Raw genomic sequence first — 16,488 nt, forward strand, 5'->3', positions numbered from 1 at the left:
TATATGAGCTCGTCTTGTCATTTAATTTGTTCCATTTCACACTTTCCCCTTAAATAAAACGCACCATCAAGATCTTCATTCTCCACAAATCACCCAAAAGCAGAAAACGTCACTGTATATACATGCTAACGTGTGTGTATATAACAACACCATAGATAAAATCCAAATATATATCTTAATTACCTTAATGTTTAAACATGCCTAAACTTTTAGAAAAATGATTTTTATACAATTTCTTTTATAATTATGAGAGAGATAAAAGAGAAAGAAGGGAATAGTATGTTATATCATAGAAAATGTTAACACTTTTTCACATGAGTAAAGAGTTAAAAGAATCTGGTTATTTCTAGCTTATTTGTGGTCTTAACACTTTTTTTCGATTCTCTTAGGCACATCAAATAAACAAAATGTAAAGAAAATGAAAACAATAATGTTTACACACTTGTTAGATGTATATATTCATGGTTATAATTTGCTAACTCTTATGAGTTTACAAAGACAAACTCTACAAATTCTAAGTAAACTCAATAGGCTTTCGAGTTTACCATCAAATTAATGAGTTAATAAGTTAAAAAAATTAAATCAAAATGTAAGTCATTCTTTTATTATTTTTTGTTCGTTTAGGGTGTACAATAATAGTGTTCCCTTTGTGTTTGGGGTGTACAATAATAATGTAATATTTATAGTAAAATAAAAATGATTTCTAATTCATAGGATCTTATGTCTCAATTAAGAGGAGTCATGGAAAGAACTGGTTCAAAATCTGGATCAATTCCTTTTTCAAATCCTGCGACAACTGCGTGAGCTCTTCCCGCGTGCCATAAATGGCCTACAAATAAGAAGAATCCTAGAACAAAATGATGTATGAATTCCTTGAGTTACAAAGGATGTCAACCATAGTCCTAAGAGAAATAGGAAGTGATAATTTTGTTATAGTCACTACTAAAAATATCCTATTTTACGACGCACATTCTACGTCGGTCTTATATAACCCGACGTAGTAGTGCACACGGTGGCATTTACGTAAATATATATGTTTTATATACGGTGCATTTCGTATACGACGATGTTTCATTTTAACCCCGCCTTTGTACCTTTGGTGGAACTTATCTAAGACGGTGTGTTTATAGACACCGTCGTAGAAATAGTCAGATACAAAGACGGTGTTACGCATACACCGTCTTTAATTTTGTACTTTATATACTCCTGTTTCGCGATGATTCAACACTCGATCTCCTGTCCTCCAAAAACCTATAGCAAAAACCTAGCGCGCTGTTGCCTGAACTCATCCCGCCGACGACTCCGTCGTGCCCACCCTCACATTGTGTTTCCCTGACCTCCGCAAAAGGAACCCTACCTATTGTTCCCACCACCGCCATAGCCGAAGTCGTGCCCTTTGGAGTGGTGTCGCCACCTTGCTAGTGTGAAGGTAAGGATGTTGAAGTTTTTGAGTTCTTGTTTGGTAATATAAATGTGTTATAGTATTAAGGAATTACTTAAGTAAGACTTTTAAAATGTGATTATCGACTTGTTGAGTTTCCCTAACAATGTCATCGTTGAATATGCCAAAAGGATTTGAAGGCCAAAGGGTTTACTTAAGTCAGAGTACTAAGGAAGTTTATGTTCTTGGTGGTTTTGGTTTCACATTTTTCGTATCTGGATTGGTGCACTTCGAGCATAGTTTGTTGGATTTATTACATATGCATTTGTGGTTTGGATTATTTTCCTCCATTATTAGATATGCATAACCTGCTGGATTCAAATGACAAAAGAAATCTATGTTATTGTACTAGTTTTCTTCTTCACACTGATTAAGGGTTATTATTATAATTATAAAAATGCACAAGTGCTTGGATACAATTTTCGTCTTGCCCCATCTGAACTATTTCTTGATACATGAATGACACTGTTGAATAATGTATTTTTTTATTTGCGTTGTGTAGTTTTTTGTTTTGATGAATAGTATGAGACTTATGGTTAAGCTTCAACTGAAACTAAGAGTCCAAGAACTGCTATTCGAGTTGGATAATTATTTGGACTAGGTTTTGGAAAAGTCTAAAAGAAATGCTCTTGGCTCATGGCTGGAATAGAACTATCCCCACATTTGTAATAATATCTGGTTCCAGCTTGAACACCTACATGAAGAAAGAAATATGTTTGAGCTTAGCCCTAACAAATTAGAGTCATTAATTGTAGTTATTATTCAATTGATACCATTCTTTTTGTTTTCATATAGTGACTCAGAATTTATTTTTAACATATCATCATAAAAATCGTATACTTTGTAGCTTCATAAATTTAAAGAAAATAACTAGTAATGTGCTTAACAACAAACAATTAAATATTGTTATATGATTGGGGATATGATTAGAAGAGTAATAAATCAGAAATTTGAAACTGCAGTGAACAAAGTTATCTGTGGGTTTGAATTAATTTTGTTACATTTTTCAGAGGAACTTATATCAATTGGAAGAGTTACTCAAGAAGGCTAAATTGAAGACCATAAGGACTGAACCACCTTCTGAATCTATTGCTGGCACAAGGTACTTTTTGTGTATTAAATTTGATTGTGCGTTTAGAAATTATTAAAAATAAAAAATTTTCTTATGGGTTGTTATTGGTTGGTAAGTTGGTGTATCTTAGTTTCACTTGTTGATTGGTAAGTTGGTATTAAATGCATGCATGTCAATTTTGATTGTGCGTTTAGAAATTATTAAAAATAAAAAACTCAGATTTTATTGATAGCCAAGAGGGAGGGAGGGTGCACCCTCATGATATCTTTATCCTCAGAGAATTGAACAATGAAGTAATGATTCGTCATGTTTATAAAATCTTTTCACCTTGGGGTTACATTATTTCTTGAGATGATCAGCTTTTAGAAGTTCATGCTAAGTCTTTTCCCCACAAATTTCATGATCAATGTCTACTTTTAATTTTTTTACAAACACACTTAATTTTTTCGTATGGACTGCAGATCTTAGGGAAAAGAAGATTTAGAAGTCCATTTTTTTTTGCTCAGCAAAAATAAGTATATATATATAAATGAGTACCAGAGGTACTATAGTACATGTAGATGCTATGAATACAGCAGATTCAGAACACTAAGAATCTGTCTGAAAACATAGGAGAAAAATACATGCCCTGCACAGATAATTGAACCTATTACACATATTGTCCCTCCCTAGAATTAGAAAGCTGCTTTGAGCTGTGAAGACTAGGAGCTAAATGGCACTGTGAATCCCTTCTCCATAAACTTGAGCCATGACCAAAATAGAAAAATGGCATCATCCATGACCTTGCTTCCATCAAAAGATTGGTTATGAAATACTGCCCCATTACGATGCTTCCAAATGACCCATGTGAGCGCTACCCACCAACTCTTCCACCTTCTAGCTCTTACTCCTTCAACAGACCTGTTGTCATGTTGCAAAAAGTGATCTTTGGGATTATGTGGGAATGCACCCAAGGAGTTTACCCATGACTGAGTTTCCCACCACAGAGGTAATGTTTTTGTGCAGTGGAAAAATACATGTGTTGCGTCTTCCTCCGAGCTATTACATAATGGGCATCTTGAGTCGTTTAACTCCACTTGTCGAACCCTAAGGTTTGTCCTTGTTGGACATGCATCCATATATGACACTAGTAAAGATTTTCAAAACTTTAATATTCTTTAAAGACTCTAGCACCCTTGATTTTCTAAAACCTGTTTAGAAAGATCGAAGAATATACAATATATATTAGTTGAGGAGTCAAATTAACACCATAATTTTAGACGATTTGCATAATTAATTTAATAGTATGTTGAGTTTGACATCTTAAATGTAATTTTATGAAACTTATAGGTATAAGTATAAAACTTTCACATGTCAAACATGATGTCTTCATACTCAATAGACTCCAAACATGATGTCAAAGATGGGGTCAAGCTTCCACCAAAGGAAATCCCTGCTGGATTGGTGTATGTGACCAGAATCAATCTCAGCTACGAAATCAGCTGCCATTTCAATTTCGTGATAAAAAAAATCCCTTCTCCATGATAACTTCCATTCCCATTTGTCCTCCACAAAGTCTCCTATAGAATTGATTGAATAATTCTGTTGTTTACTTATTAAATATAGATGGGGATATTTTCCTTCGAGGTTGCAGTTGTCCCCCAGCCATTTATCCTTCCAGAAACTGATGTTGGACCCCCTTCCCACCCTCCATTTTAGGTTATCAATAAAGCAGTTATTGTGTTGCTGCTAAAAGATGATCTTCAAATCCTGCCACCATTGGGAAGTGAAATTCCTCCTTCCACCAGAAATCAGCTCCTTCCACCCACCATACTTAGAAAGTAAAATTCTAGACCAAGGTTGATTATGGTTATTAGCCAGCTGCCACCCCCATTTGTCAAGTAAAGCCTCATTAATGCATAATTAAGTCTTTAATCCCTAGACCCCCTTTGTTCTTAGGAAGACAAATTGTGTCCCACCTCACCCAAGGAATCTTGCTGGCCTCTTGGTGACCTCCCCAAAGGAAATTTCTCTGGATGGAAACAATTTTGTACACCACTTTTTTAGGGATCCTAAAGAAGGATAGAAGGTAGATAGGTAAGGCTGATAGGACTGAATTGATGAGAGTGATTCTGCCCCCCATAGATAAGCTTCTTTGCTTCCATTTTGCAAGTTTGACTTCAAACTTCCTTATAATAGGCTGCCACACGATCCAACTCTTAGAGGACACCCCTATTGGAATTCCAAGGTAAACAAATGGAAAATCCATAGTACTGCAGTTGAGGAATTGGGCTGCATCCCTGCACCAACTTACAAATTTACCCAAACAACCAAAGTGACTTTTAGAATAGTTTATCTTGAGGCCAGAGGCCTCTGCAAAGCACCTCAGAATTTTGTACGTCACACCAGCATTACACCCCACCGTGCTAACCATGCAACCCTCATTCTTATCTTCATTCAATAGTTTCCAGTATTTTTTTGTTTTAATTTATCTTTAGATAAAATTTGATATTTTGTTAGATGAGAAAAACATATATTATTACAATTTAAGTTTAATTGCACTTTTAATCTCACAAGGATGAATAGTATAACATAGATTCATAGATCTCTATAGGACAATGTTAGTATAATGCTATTAGCTAAAGTAGTGTAACAAAATGTACCTTCAACAGAACCTAGGTTGCCTCAAACAGGAAGAATCCAAATGTAGCATAATGAGTGAGTGTTATTTTAGCAAAGACTAGCTAGCTGTAATTTGTAGATGCCAATATATGACGTTGTGATATCAGATTCAATAAAAGAAAGCAAAATCTCAGTACATGTAAAATGAAACAGGGCAAGGACATAGAGATTCCATCCAAATGCTAGGACAATAATTTCTACAATACAAATGAGATCATATTGGAACATTTCCATGAATAATTTACACTAATTTTTTTTTACCCATTTCTTAATTATATATTCCTGTCTTGCAATGATGATTTGAGCTTTATATAGCTAGAAAGAATATGATGTAGTGAAGACCTTCTTCCATGCTTTCAAACTCAGAGATCGAACCTTGGTTAAAGCTAAAGTTGATAGGCCTCTGGTCACTTTTCTTAAGCTGGGGTTGAATACTGTTGGAACTCTGTCTTCACTGCTTTCTTTAGTAAATGCCTTGCAATTTAATTCTTTATAATATGAAGTTCATTGCCACAAATTATTTTCTACATATTAGACAAATGTTTGTCATAGATGCGGTTGATTGACGAAAGTGTTATTATTTTTCAGGCTGAATCAGGCACCAAAGAATCACATTGGGAAGAACTCCTTTAATTATTTGTAGGTGTGTTTATTGTTTCTAGTAATAGTTTAAAATATGTTTTTCAAATTCCACAAATGACAAACATGTATGATGCCTGAAAACATGTATGCGTTTAATGCCTTCATATTCATGCCGTGTAATTGTTCTTTTGAGCTGTCTAGTATGATGTTTATTATGTCTTTTTGTGCCAATATCATACAATTACCAGAGTACCAAAGGTACTATAGGTACAAGTATAGTTTAAACACAATTGTGGTTCAAAAGATGAAATTAGAGGATGGTATTATGGACCAGCTACACCCCATAACTTAAGTACATGTATGATGCACCTCTTGGAAGAGGTCTCAGCATTTACCCTTCCTTTGTTGTTTTTTTTTTTTTTGCACGGCAAAAATCAAATATATTATATATAAAATTCAGTACTAGGTGTACTGAAATATTCAACAATAAATCTCTTCATCTCTGCCTTTTTATTTCCTTACCTGACCTTCCCCAGAACATGTATTGCAAGGTGTTCAAATTTCTCATGTCCCATTGCATGCAGAGCATGTCATTGACCGCTGGAAGATGGCTAATGGAGTTCTGGTTGATGAGAAAACCCGGCCTTGACCTCCACAAGTGCTACATCTGGATGGTGTAGTCCCTAGTTTAGCCCTTGAACCATTGCAAGTTCCACAACTATCTAATCGGCGTATCTATCTATTTTTCTATGCGAAAAACTGCTTCTTTAAAGTTGAAAACAAGACTATAATACTCATGTTCAGCATCATTTGCTCCATTCCAAGAACCTTTGGAACCTGTGCCACGATAATTGCCCTCAAACAATGATTCGAACAGATCAAATGGATTGCTCCAATAGCCAACAAAAATTATGAATAATAGGAAGTGGGCTAACAAACCCTACATAAAAATTATCTAAGCCTGCATGTAAGACTTCATAAAAACTTCTACCTAAGCCAATTAGAAACCTAGAGCCAATTATACACTACAATTATCTACTAATGTTAGAGCAGCATTATGAACCATTATATGCTGGCAATTGGCAACATTGCAGAAGACAAGATAAAATTTGCTACTTTATAGTCTATGACTGAGGACAGCTAAATGCACATATCAACCACCGTCCCAGGGACAGCTACATGTCATGCAGAAAGGTTCATTCAAGTACCCCAATAATACCTGTTCAGAATTTGGTCAGGGCCTAATAAACCCTAAAAACTGGCTCATGAAGTGAGAATTGTCTAAGCCTTCATAGCAATATCTCAACACAAACAGGTCACGCCTAGGATTCGACATCTAGAGTGTAGAGATTGTAGAACTATTTTTTTTATATTGCACTAGGAAAACTATGAGGCCAAGTAGAATTTTATATTACAACACCTAAGCTCTAATACCATGTTGAATTTGAGTTAGCCCTGACTTAATCCCAAAAACTAGCTCATGAGGTGAGGATTGTCCAAGCCTATGTAAGCTTTACTTTGACCATATATACAGTTGATGTGAGATCTCACCAATCTGCATACCACAAGTTTCCTTTTCTAAGATAGATATTTCAAGGTTAACAATAGGAAATCTAGTCAACCTTTATATTCACTGATAATATCATTGGTTTAGATAATGATGGAGCCATTAAAAATGTATGCCATATTATGGAAGAGGTGAAAATCTACCCAAATCATCAATATCAACACTTGTTGCCACACCACCACTCAAGCCATTCTGGTTGCGACCCAATAGACCCCAAGCAGTGCCTGCCTGAGCATCAACAGAGACCTGAGGCTTTAATTGAGAGTACATATGCTGAGATACCAGTTGAAGGCCATTTTTATTCTGATAAAAAATGCAACTATTTAGAATTTTATTTAACCATATCAACGAAAAGGGACAAAATCACGATATGGAAAGGGAAAGTAGACATTCCAAAATTTCAACAACATATACTATCTAGTCCAACTAAACTTAAGAACTAATTCTATTGAATTATCCACGATACTGTCGTTGCTGATTATGTCTTCTCTTTTTTCTTGGCTGCAGCCTCATTCACAGCTGCTCATGCAGCAGCATCCATCTCCTTTCTTCTTCATAGAAGTGACTTTCTTAAGCTTCACTTTAACATCAATGGCAGACACATCCTCTGCCTTCTCTATGCCAGCAGTTTCAAAAGTCCTACTTCCAACATTGATGCTATCAGACTGGTCTTGTGATTCTTTCTGGTCCTTTGAAGAGTTATCCTTCTTTTTCTGTTTTATTGCACTTTTGCTTTTCCAATGAACATTCTCCTTTACCACTGCACCACTTTGATCATCTTCTTTCTTGTCCAGACCTGCAATTAAAGGTCAGACGAATATAAAATTCTATAGTAAAGAATTTCCTGAACAAATAATCAGTCATTTTGGCAATCACAAATTATTCTTGGTTAGTTGCATATGGACAGGGTAAATGAGGGTTGAGGGTTGAGCAGACTTCTCAACAACAACTTTAGCATCTACTAGAACCTGCAAGTCATTTTCATGTTCGTCCTCAGAATCGTCTTCGACATCATGGAGACCTTGGTCACTTTAACTTTCCTGTTATTTACCAAGTCTTCTCTGCAACACAACGACTGTACAGACAAATGGTTTAAAAGTCATAAAAGACCACAAAATTATGCAACTACAAAAATTGTGTTTGAGACAGATTATTTTTCCCAATTTCAGCTGATTTCATATTTTATAAATGTTTGAAAAATGAAGCTGAATTTGAATTGCACCACTTTCGTCATTAAATTTCAATGTTGTCGTTTGTGCAGTTTCTGTTGACTTTTTCTTATAAGCATTGCTAAAAGAACCCTTTATGTTGTCTTTCATGAGTTTGACAACCTCCAAATTTGACCATCGTTGACCTTAGCTGTAGAATAGAGGCCAATAAACTGAAAAATGCCAAATCCCTTGAAACAGCCATGCACAATTTAACGTGTTAGCATTGTTGGTCCAACTAACTGCAATTGCTACTGTGTTTTGTACAAAAGGTGCAGTGCTGCTGTGTTTTCTACTGCAATTGGTGCTCTATGCTTGTCATGCATGTCAAGTAACCCCTAAGCCACTAACTTTTCACGTAGAAGGTGTAACATGGATCGAAGTTGGATGAACGCATCACGTATAACTGAAGAGTACGAGAATGGTGTTGAAGAGTTTTTGCAGTTTGCTCAAAGTAAAGCGCAACCTATGTGAGGAAAAAAATTTTGCCCATGTGTGAAGTGTGGAAATGGGAGGCGCCAAACAATTGATGACATAATAACTCATCTTATTTGTGAGGGAATAATTCGTAGCTACACAAAGTGGATATGGCATGGGGAATCCCTCGATACAGCTGACATGTCACAGTCTGACGATGTTACTGCAGACAGTGGAAATCCTATAGAAGAAATGATTCGCGATCTTGGGCAAGAGGGGTTTCAAGAGGCACATGCAGCGTTGTATGACAACATAGAAGTTGATTCAAAAATGCCTTTGTATTCCGCCTGCACATCTTTCACAAAGTTATCTGCTGTGTTAGCTCTGGTTAACTTGAAGGCTCGATTTGGGTGGAGCGACAAGAGTTTTAGTGAGTTGTTGATGTTGTTGAAAAACATTCTTCCTGCTGATAAAATCTTGCCAAAGAATCACTACGAAGCAAAGAAGATTTTATGTCCAGTTGGGATACAGTACGAAAAAATTCATGCATGTTGTAATGACTGCATTTTGTACAGAGATGAATTTGCTGAACTAGATTATTGCCCTGTGTGCGGGGTTTCAAGGTACAGACCGACCAACGGAGATTCTATTGTACTAGTATCTGCCGCCAACCGCCGTCCAGCAAAGGTGTGTTGGTATCTCCCAATAATACCAAGGTTTAAGTGGTTGTTTGCTAATGGGGAAGATGCAAAAAACCTTATATGGCATGCAAATACCAGAAAATCATATGGATTGCTGCGACATCCTGCAGATAGCCCGCAATGGAAGGCAATTGATCGTCTGTATCCTGAATTTGGGGCCGAGCCTAGAAATTTAAGGCTTGGTCTTGCAACGGATGGAATGAACCCATTTGGAACCTTAACTACTAACCATAGCTCGTGGCCCGTTTTGCTATTAATTTATAATCTCCCTTCGTGGTTGTGCATGAAGCGAAAGTATGTTATGCTGAGTATGATGATAGCTGGTCCAAGACAACCAGGTAATGATATTGACGTATATCTAAGACCTTTAATTGACGATTTGCAGAAATTGTGGGATGAAGGGGTTGATGTATGGGACGCAAATTTGCAGCATGCTTTCAAGTTGCGTGCAATGGTTTTTTGTACCATAAATGACTTTCCAGCCTACGGAAATTTAAGTGGATATAGTGTCAAAGGACATCACGCATGTCCTATATGTGAGCAGAATAAAAGTTTCCGCCAACTTAAACATGGAAAGAAGACTGTCTATACTAGGCATCGAAGATTTCTCAAACAGTATCATCCGTATTGACGATTGAAGAAGGCATTCGATGGAAGTCAAGAACATGAAACCGCGCCAAATCCATTAACTGGCGATGAAGTATATCAGCGGGTCAAGGATGTCGTAAATATGTTCGGCAAGTCCCAAAAAAAACCATCATCCACTTCAAACATGTGGAAAAAGAAGTCTATTTTCTTTTATCTTCCGTACTGGTCTGATCATCATGTTAGGCATTGTATAGATGTCATGCATGTGGAGAAATTTTTTTGTGATTCTTTAATTGGGACCCTCCTAAACATTAAAGGTAAGACAAAGGATGGTTTCAAGTGTCGTCAAGACTTGGTTGACATGGGTATACGTCAGGTGTTGCATCCTATCTCAAAAGGTACCAGGACATATCTGCCCCCAGCCTGTTACACAATGTCAACAGCTGAAAGGAGAAGTTTTTGTGAATGCTTGCGTACTATGAAAGTCCCACAAGGCTACTCTTCAAACATCAAAAGTCTTGTTTCTGTGAATGAGCTTAAGTTGGTTGGCTTGAAATCGCATGATTTTCATGTGTTAATGCAACAACTTTTGCCTGTTGCAATCCGCGGAACATTGCCTGAGAAGGTCCGTGTTGCAATCAGTCGCTTGTGTTTCATTTTTAATGCTATATGTGCGAAGGTGATTAACCCTAAACAGTTGGATACTTTGGAAGATGAGGTTGCCGTTGTCCTTTGTCAAATGGAGATGTTTTTCCCTCCTTCATTTTTTGACATTATGGTACACTTAGTTATTCATCTGGTAAGGGAAATAAGGTCTTGTGGTCCTGTGTTTTTTAGATGGATGTATCTAGTTGAGCGGTACATGAAGGTCTTAAAGGGTTATACGAAGAATTGACATCGACCAGAGGCCTCAATAGTGGAAAGATACATTGCTGAAGAATGCATTGAATTTGCCTCATAGTACATTGACTCATTGAAACCTGCTGGTGTTCCTGCATCCCGGCATGACCAACCAAAAGCAAGCAAGGGTACTCGTGGATACAATGTTGTGACAATGACTAGACATGACGTGTCACAAGCACATTTGTATATATTAAACAACACAATAGAGGTGTTACCGTACATAGAGGCTCACAAAAAACATGTTAGAGATACTCACCCCAAAATGAACATGATGAGGGTATTTCAAGAGCACAACAAAACTTTCATAAATTGGTTTAGACAAACAATACTTGCTGATAAAAGTGTTTCCAAAAGACTGACATTGTTAGCCATTGGCCCAAATTTGAATGTCCCTACATGGAAGGGGTATGACATTAACAATTATTCATTCTACACAAAGTCCCAAGATGATAAAAGTTCCGTACAAAATAGTGGGGTATGTGTTGATGCTGATTCGGATCACTTTTGCAGTACATCGAACAACAACCCCATTCAAGCATCTATGTCTTACTTTGGTGTCATTCAAGAAATTTGGGAGGTTGATTATACAGCATTTAGAGTGCCTGTTTTTAAGTGTCAGTGGGTCAACGGGACAACGAGTGTGTTTCAAGATCCATTGGGATTTACTTTGGTAGACCTTAGTAAGGTGGCATATATGGAGGAACCTTTCATTATGGCAGAACAAGCCAGACAAGTTTTCTATGTACAAGATCCATGTAATTCAAGTTTGTGTGTGGTTCTGCAAGGAAGACCAAGTGGAATGAATTACCATAATGATGAGTCAACCCTTGACATTGGTCAAATGTCTAGTTTTTCAAAACAATTGCCTTCAATGAATGAAGCTGATGAAGTGGATGATGGACATGCAAATCGTGTAGATCATGATGAAGGTCTATGGGAAAACATTCCTACAGGCTGAGTGCGAAAGTAATGCTTTGTTTAATGTGTAAATATAATGATTATTTTACTATTACGTCTTTGCTTTGTTTAATGTGTAAATCTAATCATTAATATTAATTGTGTATTTTATTTACAGGATCATGGTCACAGATCCGACGTCTCCTCCGCAGTCTGATGGTCAATCAGAGGCCACTTCCAAGAGGAGTAGAACAACGACACGGTTGAGAACATTTACATTAAGAACCGTGGATCAGCCCAGACCGGCAGTTTATGTGGATCCCGCTACCGGGAGAGCATCGGGACCGATGCGTGAAAAGTTCCACAGCTACCTAGGCGTAGTGGCACGAGAAAAGGTTCTCATTATCCACAATAATTGGAAAGACGTACCTAAAACGCTAAAGGAGATAGTGTGGAATGACATTCTAATAAGTCCTTCATACCAATTAGTATATTTGAATTAAGAATCAATTTTTCTGTTAAAAACATAATTGAGGATAACAAATACTTGTCCTTTATAATCTCTACATGTGTTTGCTGCCCTTTATTTTAAATGACTTGTCCTTTATTTGAATAGTTAATCACTATCCTAAACTCCTATATTTGTAAAGAACGGCACAAGGGCAGTTTTTATTTGAAACATGAATATTATATAGTTAGATGAGGTTAGCAAGGTAAATAAATATTAATTTGTCAACAAAAGAAGCTAACAAACACAATGAAACTGAAGATCAGCAACACCAACAAGCTAAGAAACATGTCTAAATATTGGCAGATCAAAGAATTAATGACAACAACTGCACCTTTTACTTCTTCCTCCTGGAATACAGGTCCAGAGAAAACAATTAGTATTAAGTGTTATTTTTGTAAACCTCAAATCGCAATTCATAGCCAATAACCAGTGCCCAACGAGAATAGAGAACAGAACAAATCATGTGTATAATAACTTCACAAATTTAAAATGATAACTTAAAAAAATGAAAATTGAGATGGGTTTTGTGTTAGGGAGCAGGGGTAGGATTTTTATTTGAAAATGATTCTACTGCCCTGGCCAAAATCACCACGCCCTCCAATTAAATCTTTTAGTTGACCTGAATCATTAAACATCATCAAGAATGAGGAGAACCTTTGTCCGTTTGAGTCTTTTATTTGAAAAACTTCTGTCTTTCTCTAAAAGCTCTGATGTATATTCGCTTATTATATGGTCTATTCCATGTCTTTCTATTTCTTCTTGAACATTTAAAACAAGACTGCTGGAACCGAAATGTGACGCCAATTTGTGATATATTTGCCTTGCAATTATAGTCTTTCCAATTCCCTCCGAGCCCCAAATTCCTATGATCCGAATATCCGGTGACTCAAGGTTCATCAAGGACTGGATTCGTCTTACATGGTTTTCAATTCCAACAATTCCTTGATGATCACTACTGGAAGAACTATTCAATTTTTTCAAAATATCTTTCACAACTTCTGCAACAAGTGTGGCTTCTGTGGCTTCTGGTCTGGCTCATAATAAAATAAAATAAAGTATCAGAATCTGTTTCAATAAACTTCTCCATAAACACTTCTAGGTAAATAAAAAAAAATCATATATTGGATTGAGACAGATATTGGAGTCCTACATAATATTGGTCTTGAATTTGTAAATACACAAGATAATTACTTGATTAATGGAGAGATCAATGTTAGAACAAATCTCTTTTAACCTGTGATATTACAAACTACAAAGAAACACAGGTCATTAACAAAATGCGGAAATTACAGATCAAAACATACCTCCAGCCATTGCTATGAAGAGTTTCTTGTTTTGGTTCTTCCAAGCTCTCTCTCTTCCACTCTCTAGATGGTGTATAAGACTGAATTCGAAGGGATGAGCTCAGGGACCAAATTCGTGTGCTTATATAGGCATTCTACCATCAAGAATGCATTTACCAGCCATTACCACTCATTATTGGCTGTTACAATTCATTATTGGCCATTATCATCCATTAACAGCCATTCAATTTGGCTTTCAAAACTGATGAGCGTTACAAAATTTCAAAATGTTATGACCATGAATTATTACATTCTCCCACTTGGTCCAAACATTTTGACTTAATGCTCAATCTTCTTAAGAAATGAATATATGAATCATAGTGATAGTTCCTCTTATAACGAGTAATATCATCTATGTATTACAATATACTCAATTTCCCAAGCAGTATACTTAAAGTGGTAATAAAACTTCATGAATAAACCCAATGTTTATTCTTGGTCCAAAATATAATTTTTCTCAAATAAATCAATGTGCACCAAAATATGAGAAAATATCATAATATAAAAGTTTCAATTTTTACATATATGTATACAATCATAAATTGGAACCAAGTCCCATTCTTTCTACATGATCCTTAAATTTAAATGGTGGCATGCCTTTAGTTAAAGGATCAGCGATCATCAACTCAGTGCTTATATGCTCAATGACCACTTTCTTGTCTTTTACTCTTTCTCTAATGGCTAAGTACTTAATGTCGATGTGCTTACTTCGACTTCCACTTTTGTTATTCTTAGCCATAAAGACAGCAGCTGAGTTATCGCAAAAAATTCTTAAAGGCCTTGAAATAGTATCAATTATCTTCAGCCCAGAAATGAAACTTTTAAGTCATACACCATGTGATGTAGCCTCAAAACAAGAGACAAACTCAGCTTCCATGGTAGAAGTAGCAGTCAAAGACTGCTTAACACTCCTCCCTGAAATAGCTCCACCAGCCATCATGAAAATGTACCCAGATGTTGATCTACGAGAGTCAACACAACCAGCAAAGTCTGAGTCTGAATAACCAATCACATCTAGATTGTCTGTCTGTCTATACATAAGCATGTAATCTTTGGTCCCTTGAAGGTACCTCAACACTTTCTTAGCAGCTCTCCAGTGGTCAATACCTGGATTACTCTGATATCTTCCTAACATTCCAACTGCAAAAGCAATGTCAGGCCTTGTGCATACTTGAGCATACATGAGGCTTCCAACAACTGAAGCATAAGGAATGTTTTTCATTTGTTCCCTCTCAAAGTCATTCTTTGGACATTGGTTCAAATTAAACCTATCACCCTTCACAATGGGAGCAACACTTGGTGAACAATCTTTCATCCGAAATCTCTCTAGAATTTTGTTAATATAGGTTTCCTGTGATAGACCCAAAATACCTCGAGATCTATCTCTATGAATCTTAATGCCGATGACATAAGATGCATCACCCATATCCTTCATGTCAAAATTCTTAGAGAGAAATTGTTTCACCTCATGTAGCAAACCCCGATCATTGGCTGCAAGTAAAATATCATCTACATATAAAACAAGAAAGCATATTTTACTCCCACTAACCTTGTGGTATATGCATTGATCCATGGGGTTTTCATTAAAACCAAATGAAGAAATTATCCCATGAAACTTAAGGTACCACTGACGGGAAGCTTGTTTTAAACCATATATAGATTTATTAAGCTTGCAAACCAAATGCTCACCACTATTAGAGGAGAAACCTTCAGGTTGTTTCATATAAACCTCCTCCTCTAAATCACCATTAAGAAAAGTTGTTTTCACATCCATTTGTTGCAACTCAAGGTCAAAATGAGCAACTAATGCCAAGATTATACGAAGAGAATCTTTCTTAGATACTGGAGAAAAAGTCTCTTTGTAATCTATTCCTTCCTTTTGAGTAAATCCCTTAGCAACAAGTCTTGCCTTGTATCTCTCAATGTTGCCTAATGAATCATTTTTGGTCTTAAAGACCCATTTACATCCAATGGCCTTCGCCCCATTAGGCAACTCTACAAGGTTCCAAACTTTGTTACTCTGCATGGAACTCATCTCATCCTTCATGGCATCATACCATAAATTTGACTCTTTACAACTCATGGCTTGATCAAAAGTTTCAGGATCATTTTCAGCTCCAATATTATAGTCAGATTCTTGCAAATATACAATATAATCACTAGGAATAGCTGATTTTCTTACTCTAGTAGACCTCCTTAATGTTGCATCAACATTTTCTTGGGGATCATGTTGTTCAACTGGTTGTTCATCATTTTCATGAATTTGATGATCAACTTGATCTACTGGATTATCAACAACAGTTTGTGGAATGCCAATCATGTGTTGTTCATCATCCCTTTGAACTTGAAGGGTATGAATTACAACCAATCTTTCATTTGACGTGGAAGGTTGAGATTCTATATAATCAATTTCAGAACCTAAGTCCCTCAATTGATCACTCCCACTGATCAAATCATTTTCAATAAATTTGGCATTTCTTGATTCCACAATCCTAGTAATATGATGTGGACAATAAAACCTATAACCTTTAGACCTTTCGGCATATCCAATGAAATACCCACTAATGGTCCTCGGGTCAAGTTTCTTCTCTTGTGGG

General features: G+C 36.4%; 1 protein-coding gene across 1 annotated transcript; it reads left to right on the forward strand.

Annotated features, from left to right (window-relative positions):
• The first annotated feature begins 8,903 nt into the window (after positions 1–8,903).
• Positions 8,904–10,280, forward strand: LOC100804263 (uncharacterized). The gene is made up of 2 exons (XM_014779259.1): positions 8,904–9,001; positions 9,104–10,280. Exons 1-2 carry the CDS (start codon positions 8,904–8,906, stop codon positions 10,278–10,280), a joined length of 1,275 nt encoding a protein of 424 aa, XP_014634745.1.
• The last annotated feature ends 6,208 nt before the right edge of the window (positions 10,281–16,488 follow it).

The sequence above is a fragment of the Glycine max genome, chromosome 1 (genome assembly GCF_000004515.6).
Source record: "Glycine max cultivar Williams 82 chromosome 1, Glycine_max_v4.0, whole genome shotgun sequence".
In the NCBI taxonomy this organism is placed as follows: Eukaryota; Viridiplantae; Streptophyta; class Magnoliopsida; order Fabales; family Fabaceae; genus Glycine; species Glycine max.

Coding starts and splice junctions, on each gene's coding strand:
- LOC100804263 (XM_014779259.1), top strand. CDS start 8,904: ATGGATCGAAGTTGGATGAACGCATCACGTATAACTGAAGAGTACGAG. Junction 9,002..9,103: donor CAAAGTAAAGCGCAACCTAT/GTGAGGAAAAAA, acceptor AATAATTCGTAG/CTACACAAAGTGGATATGGC.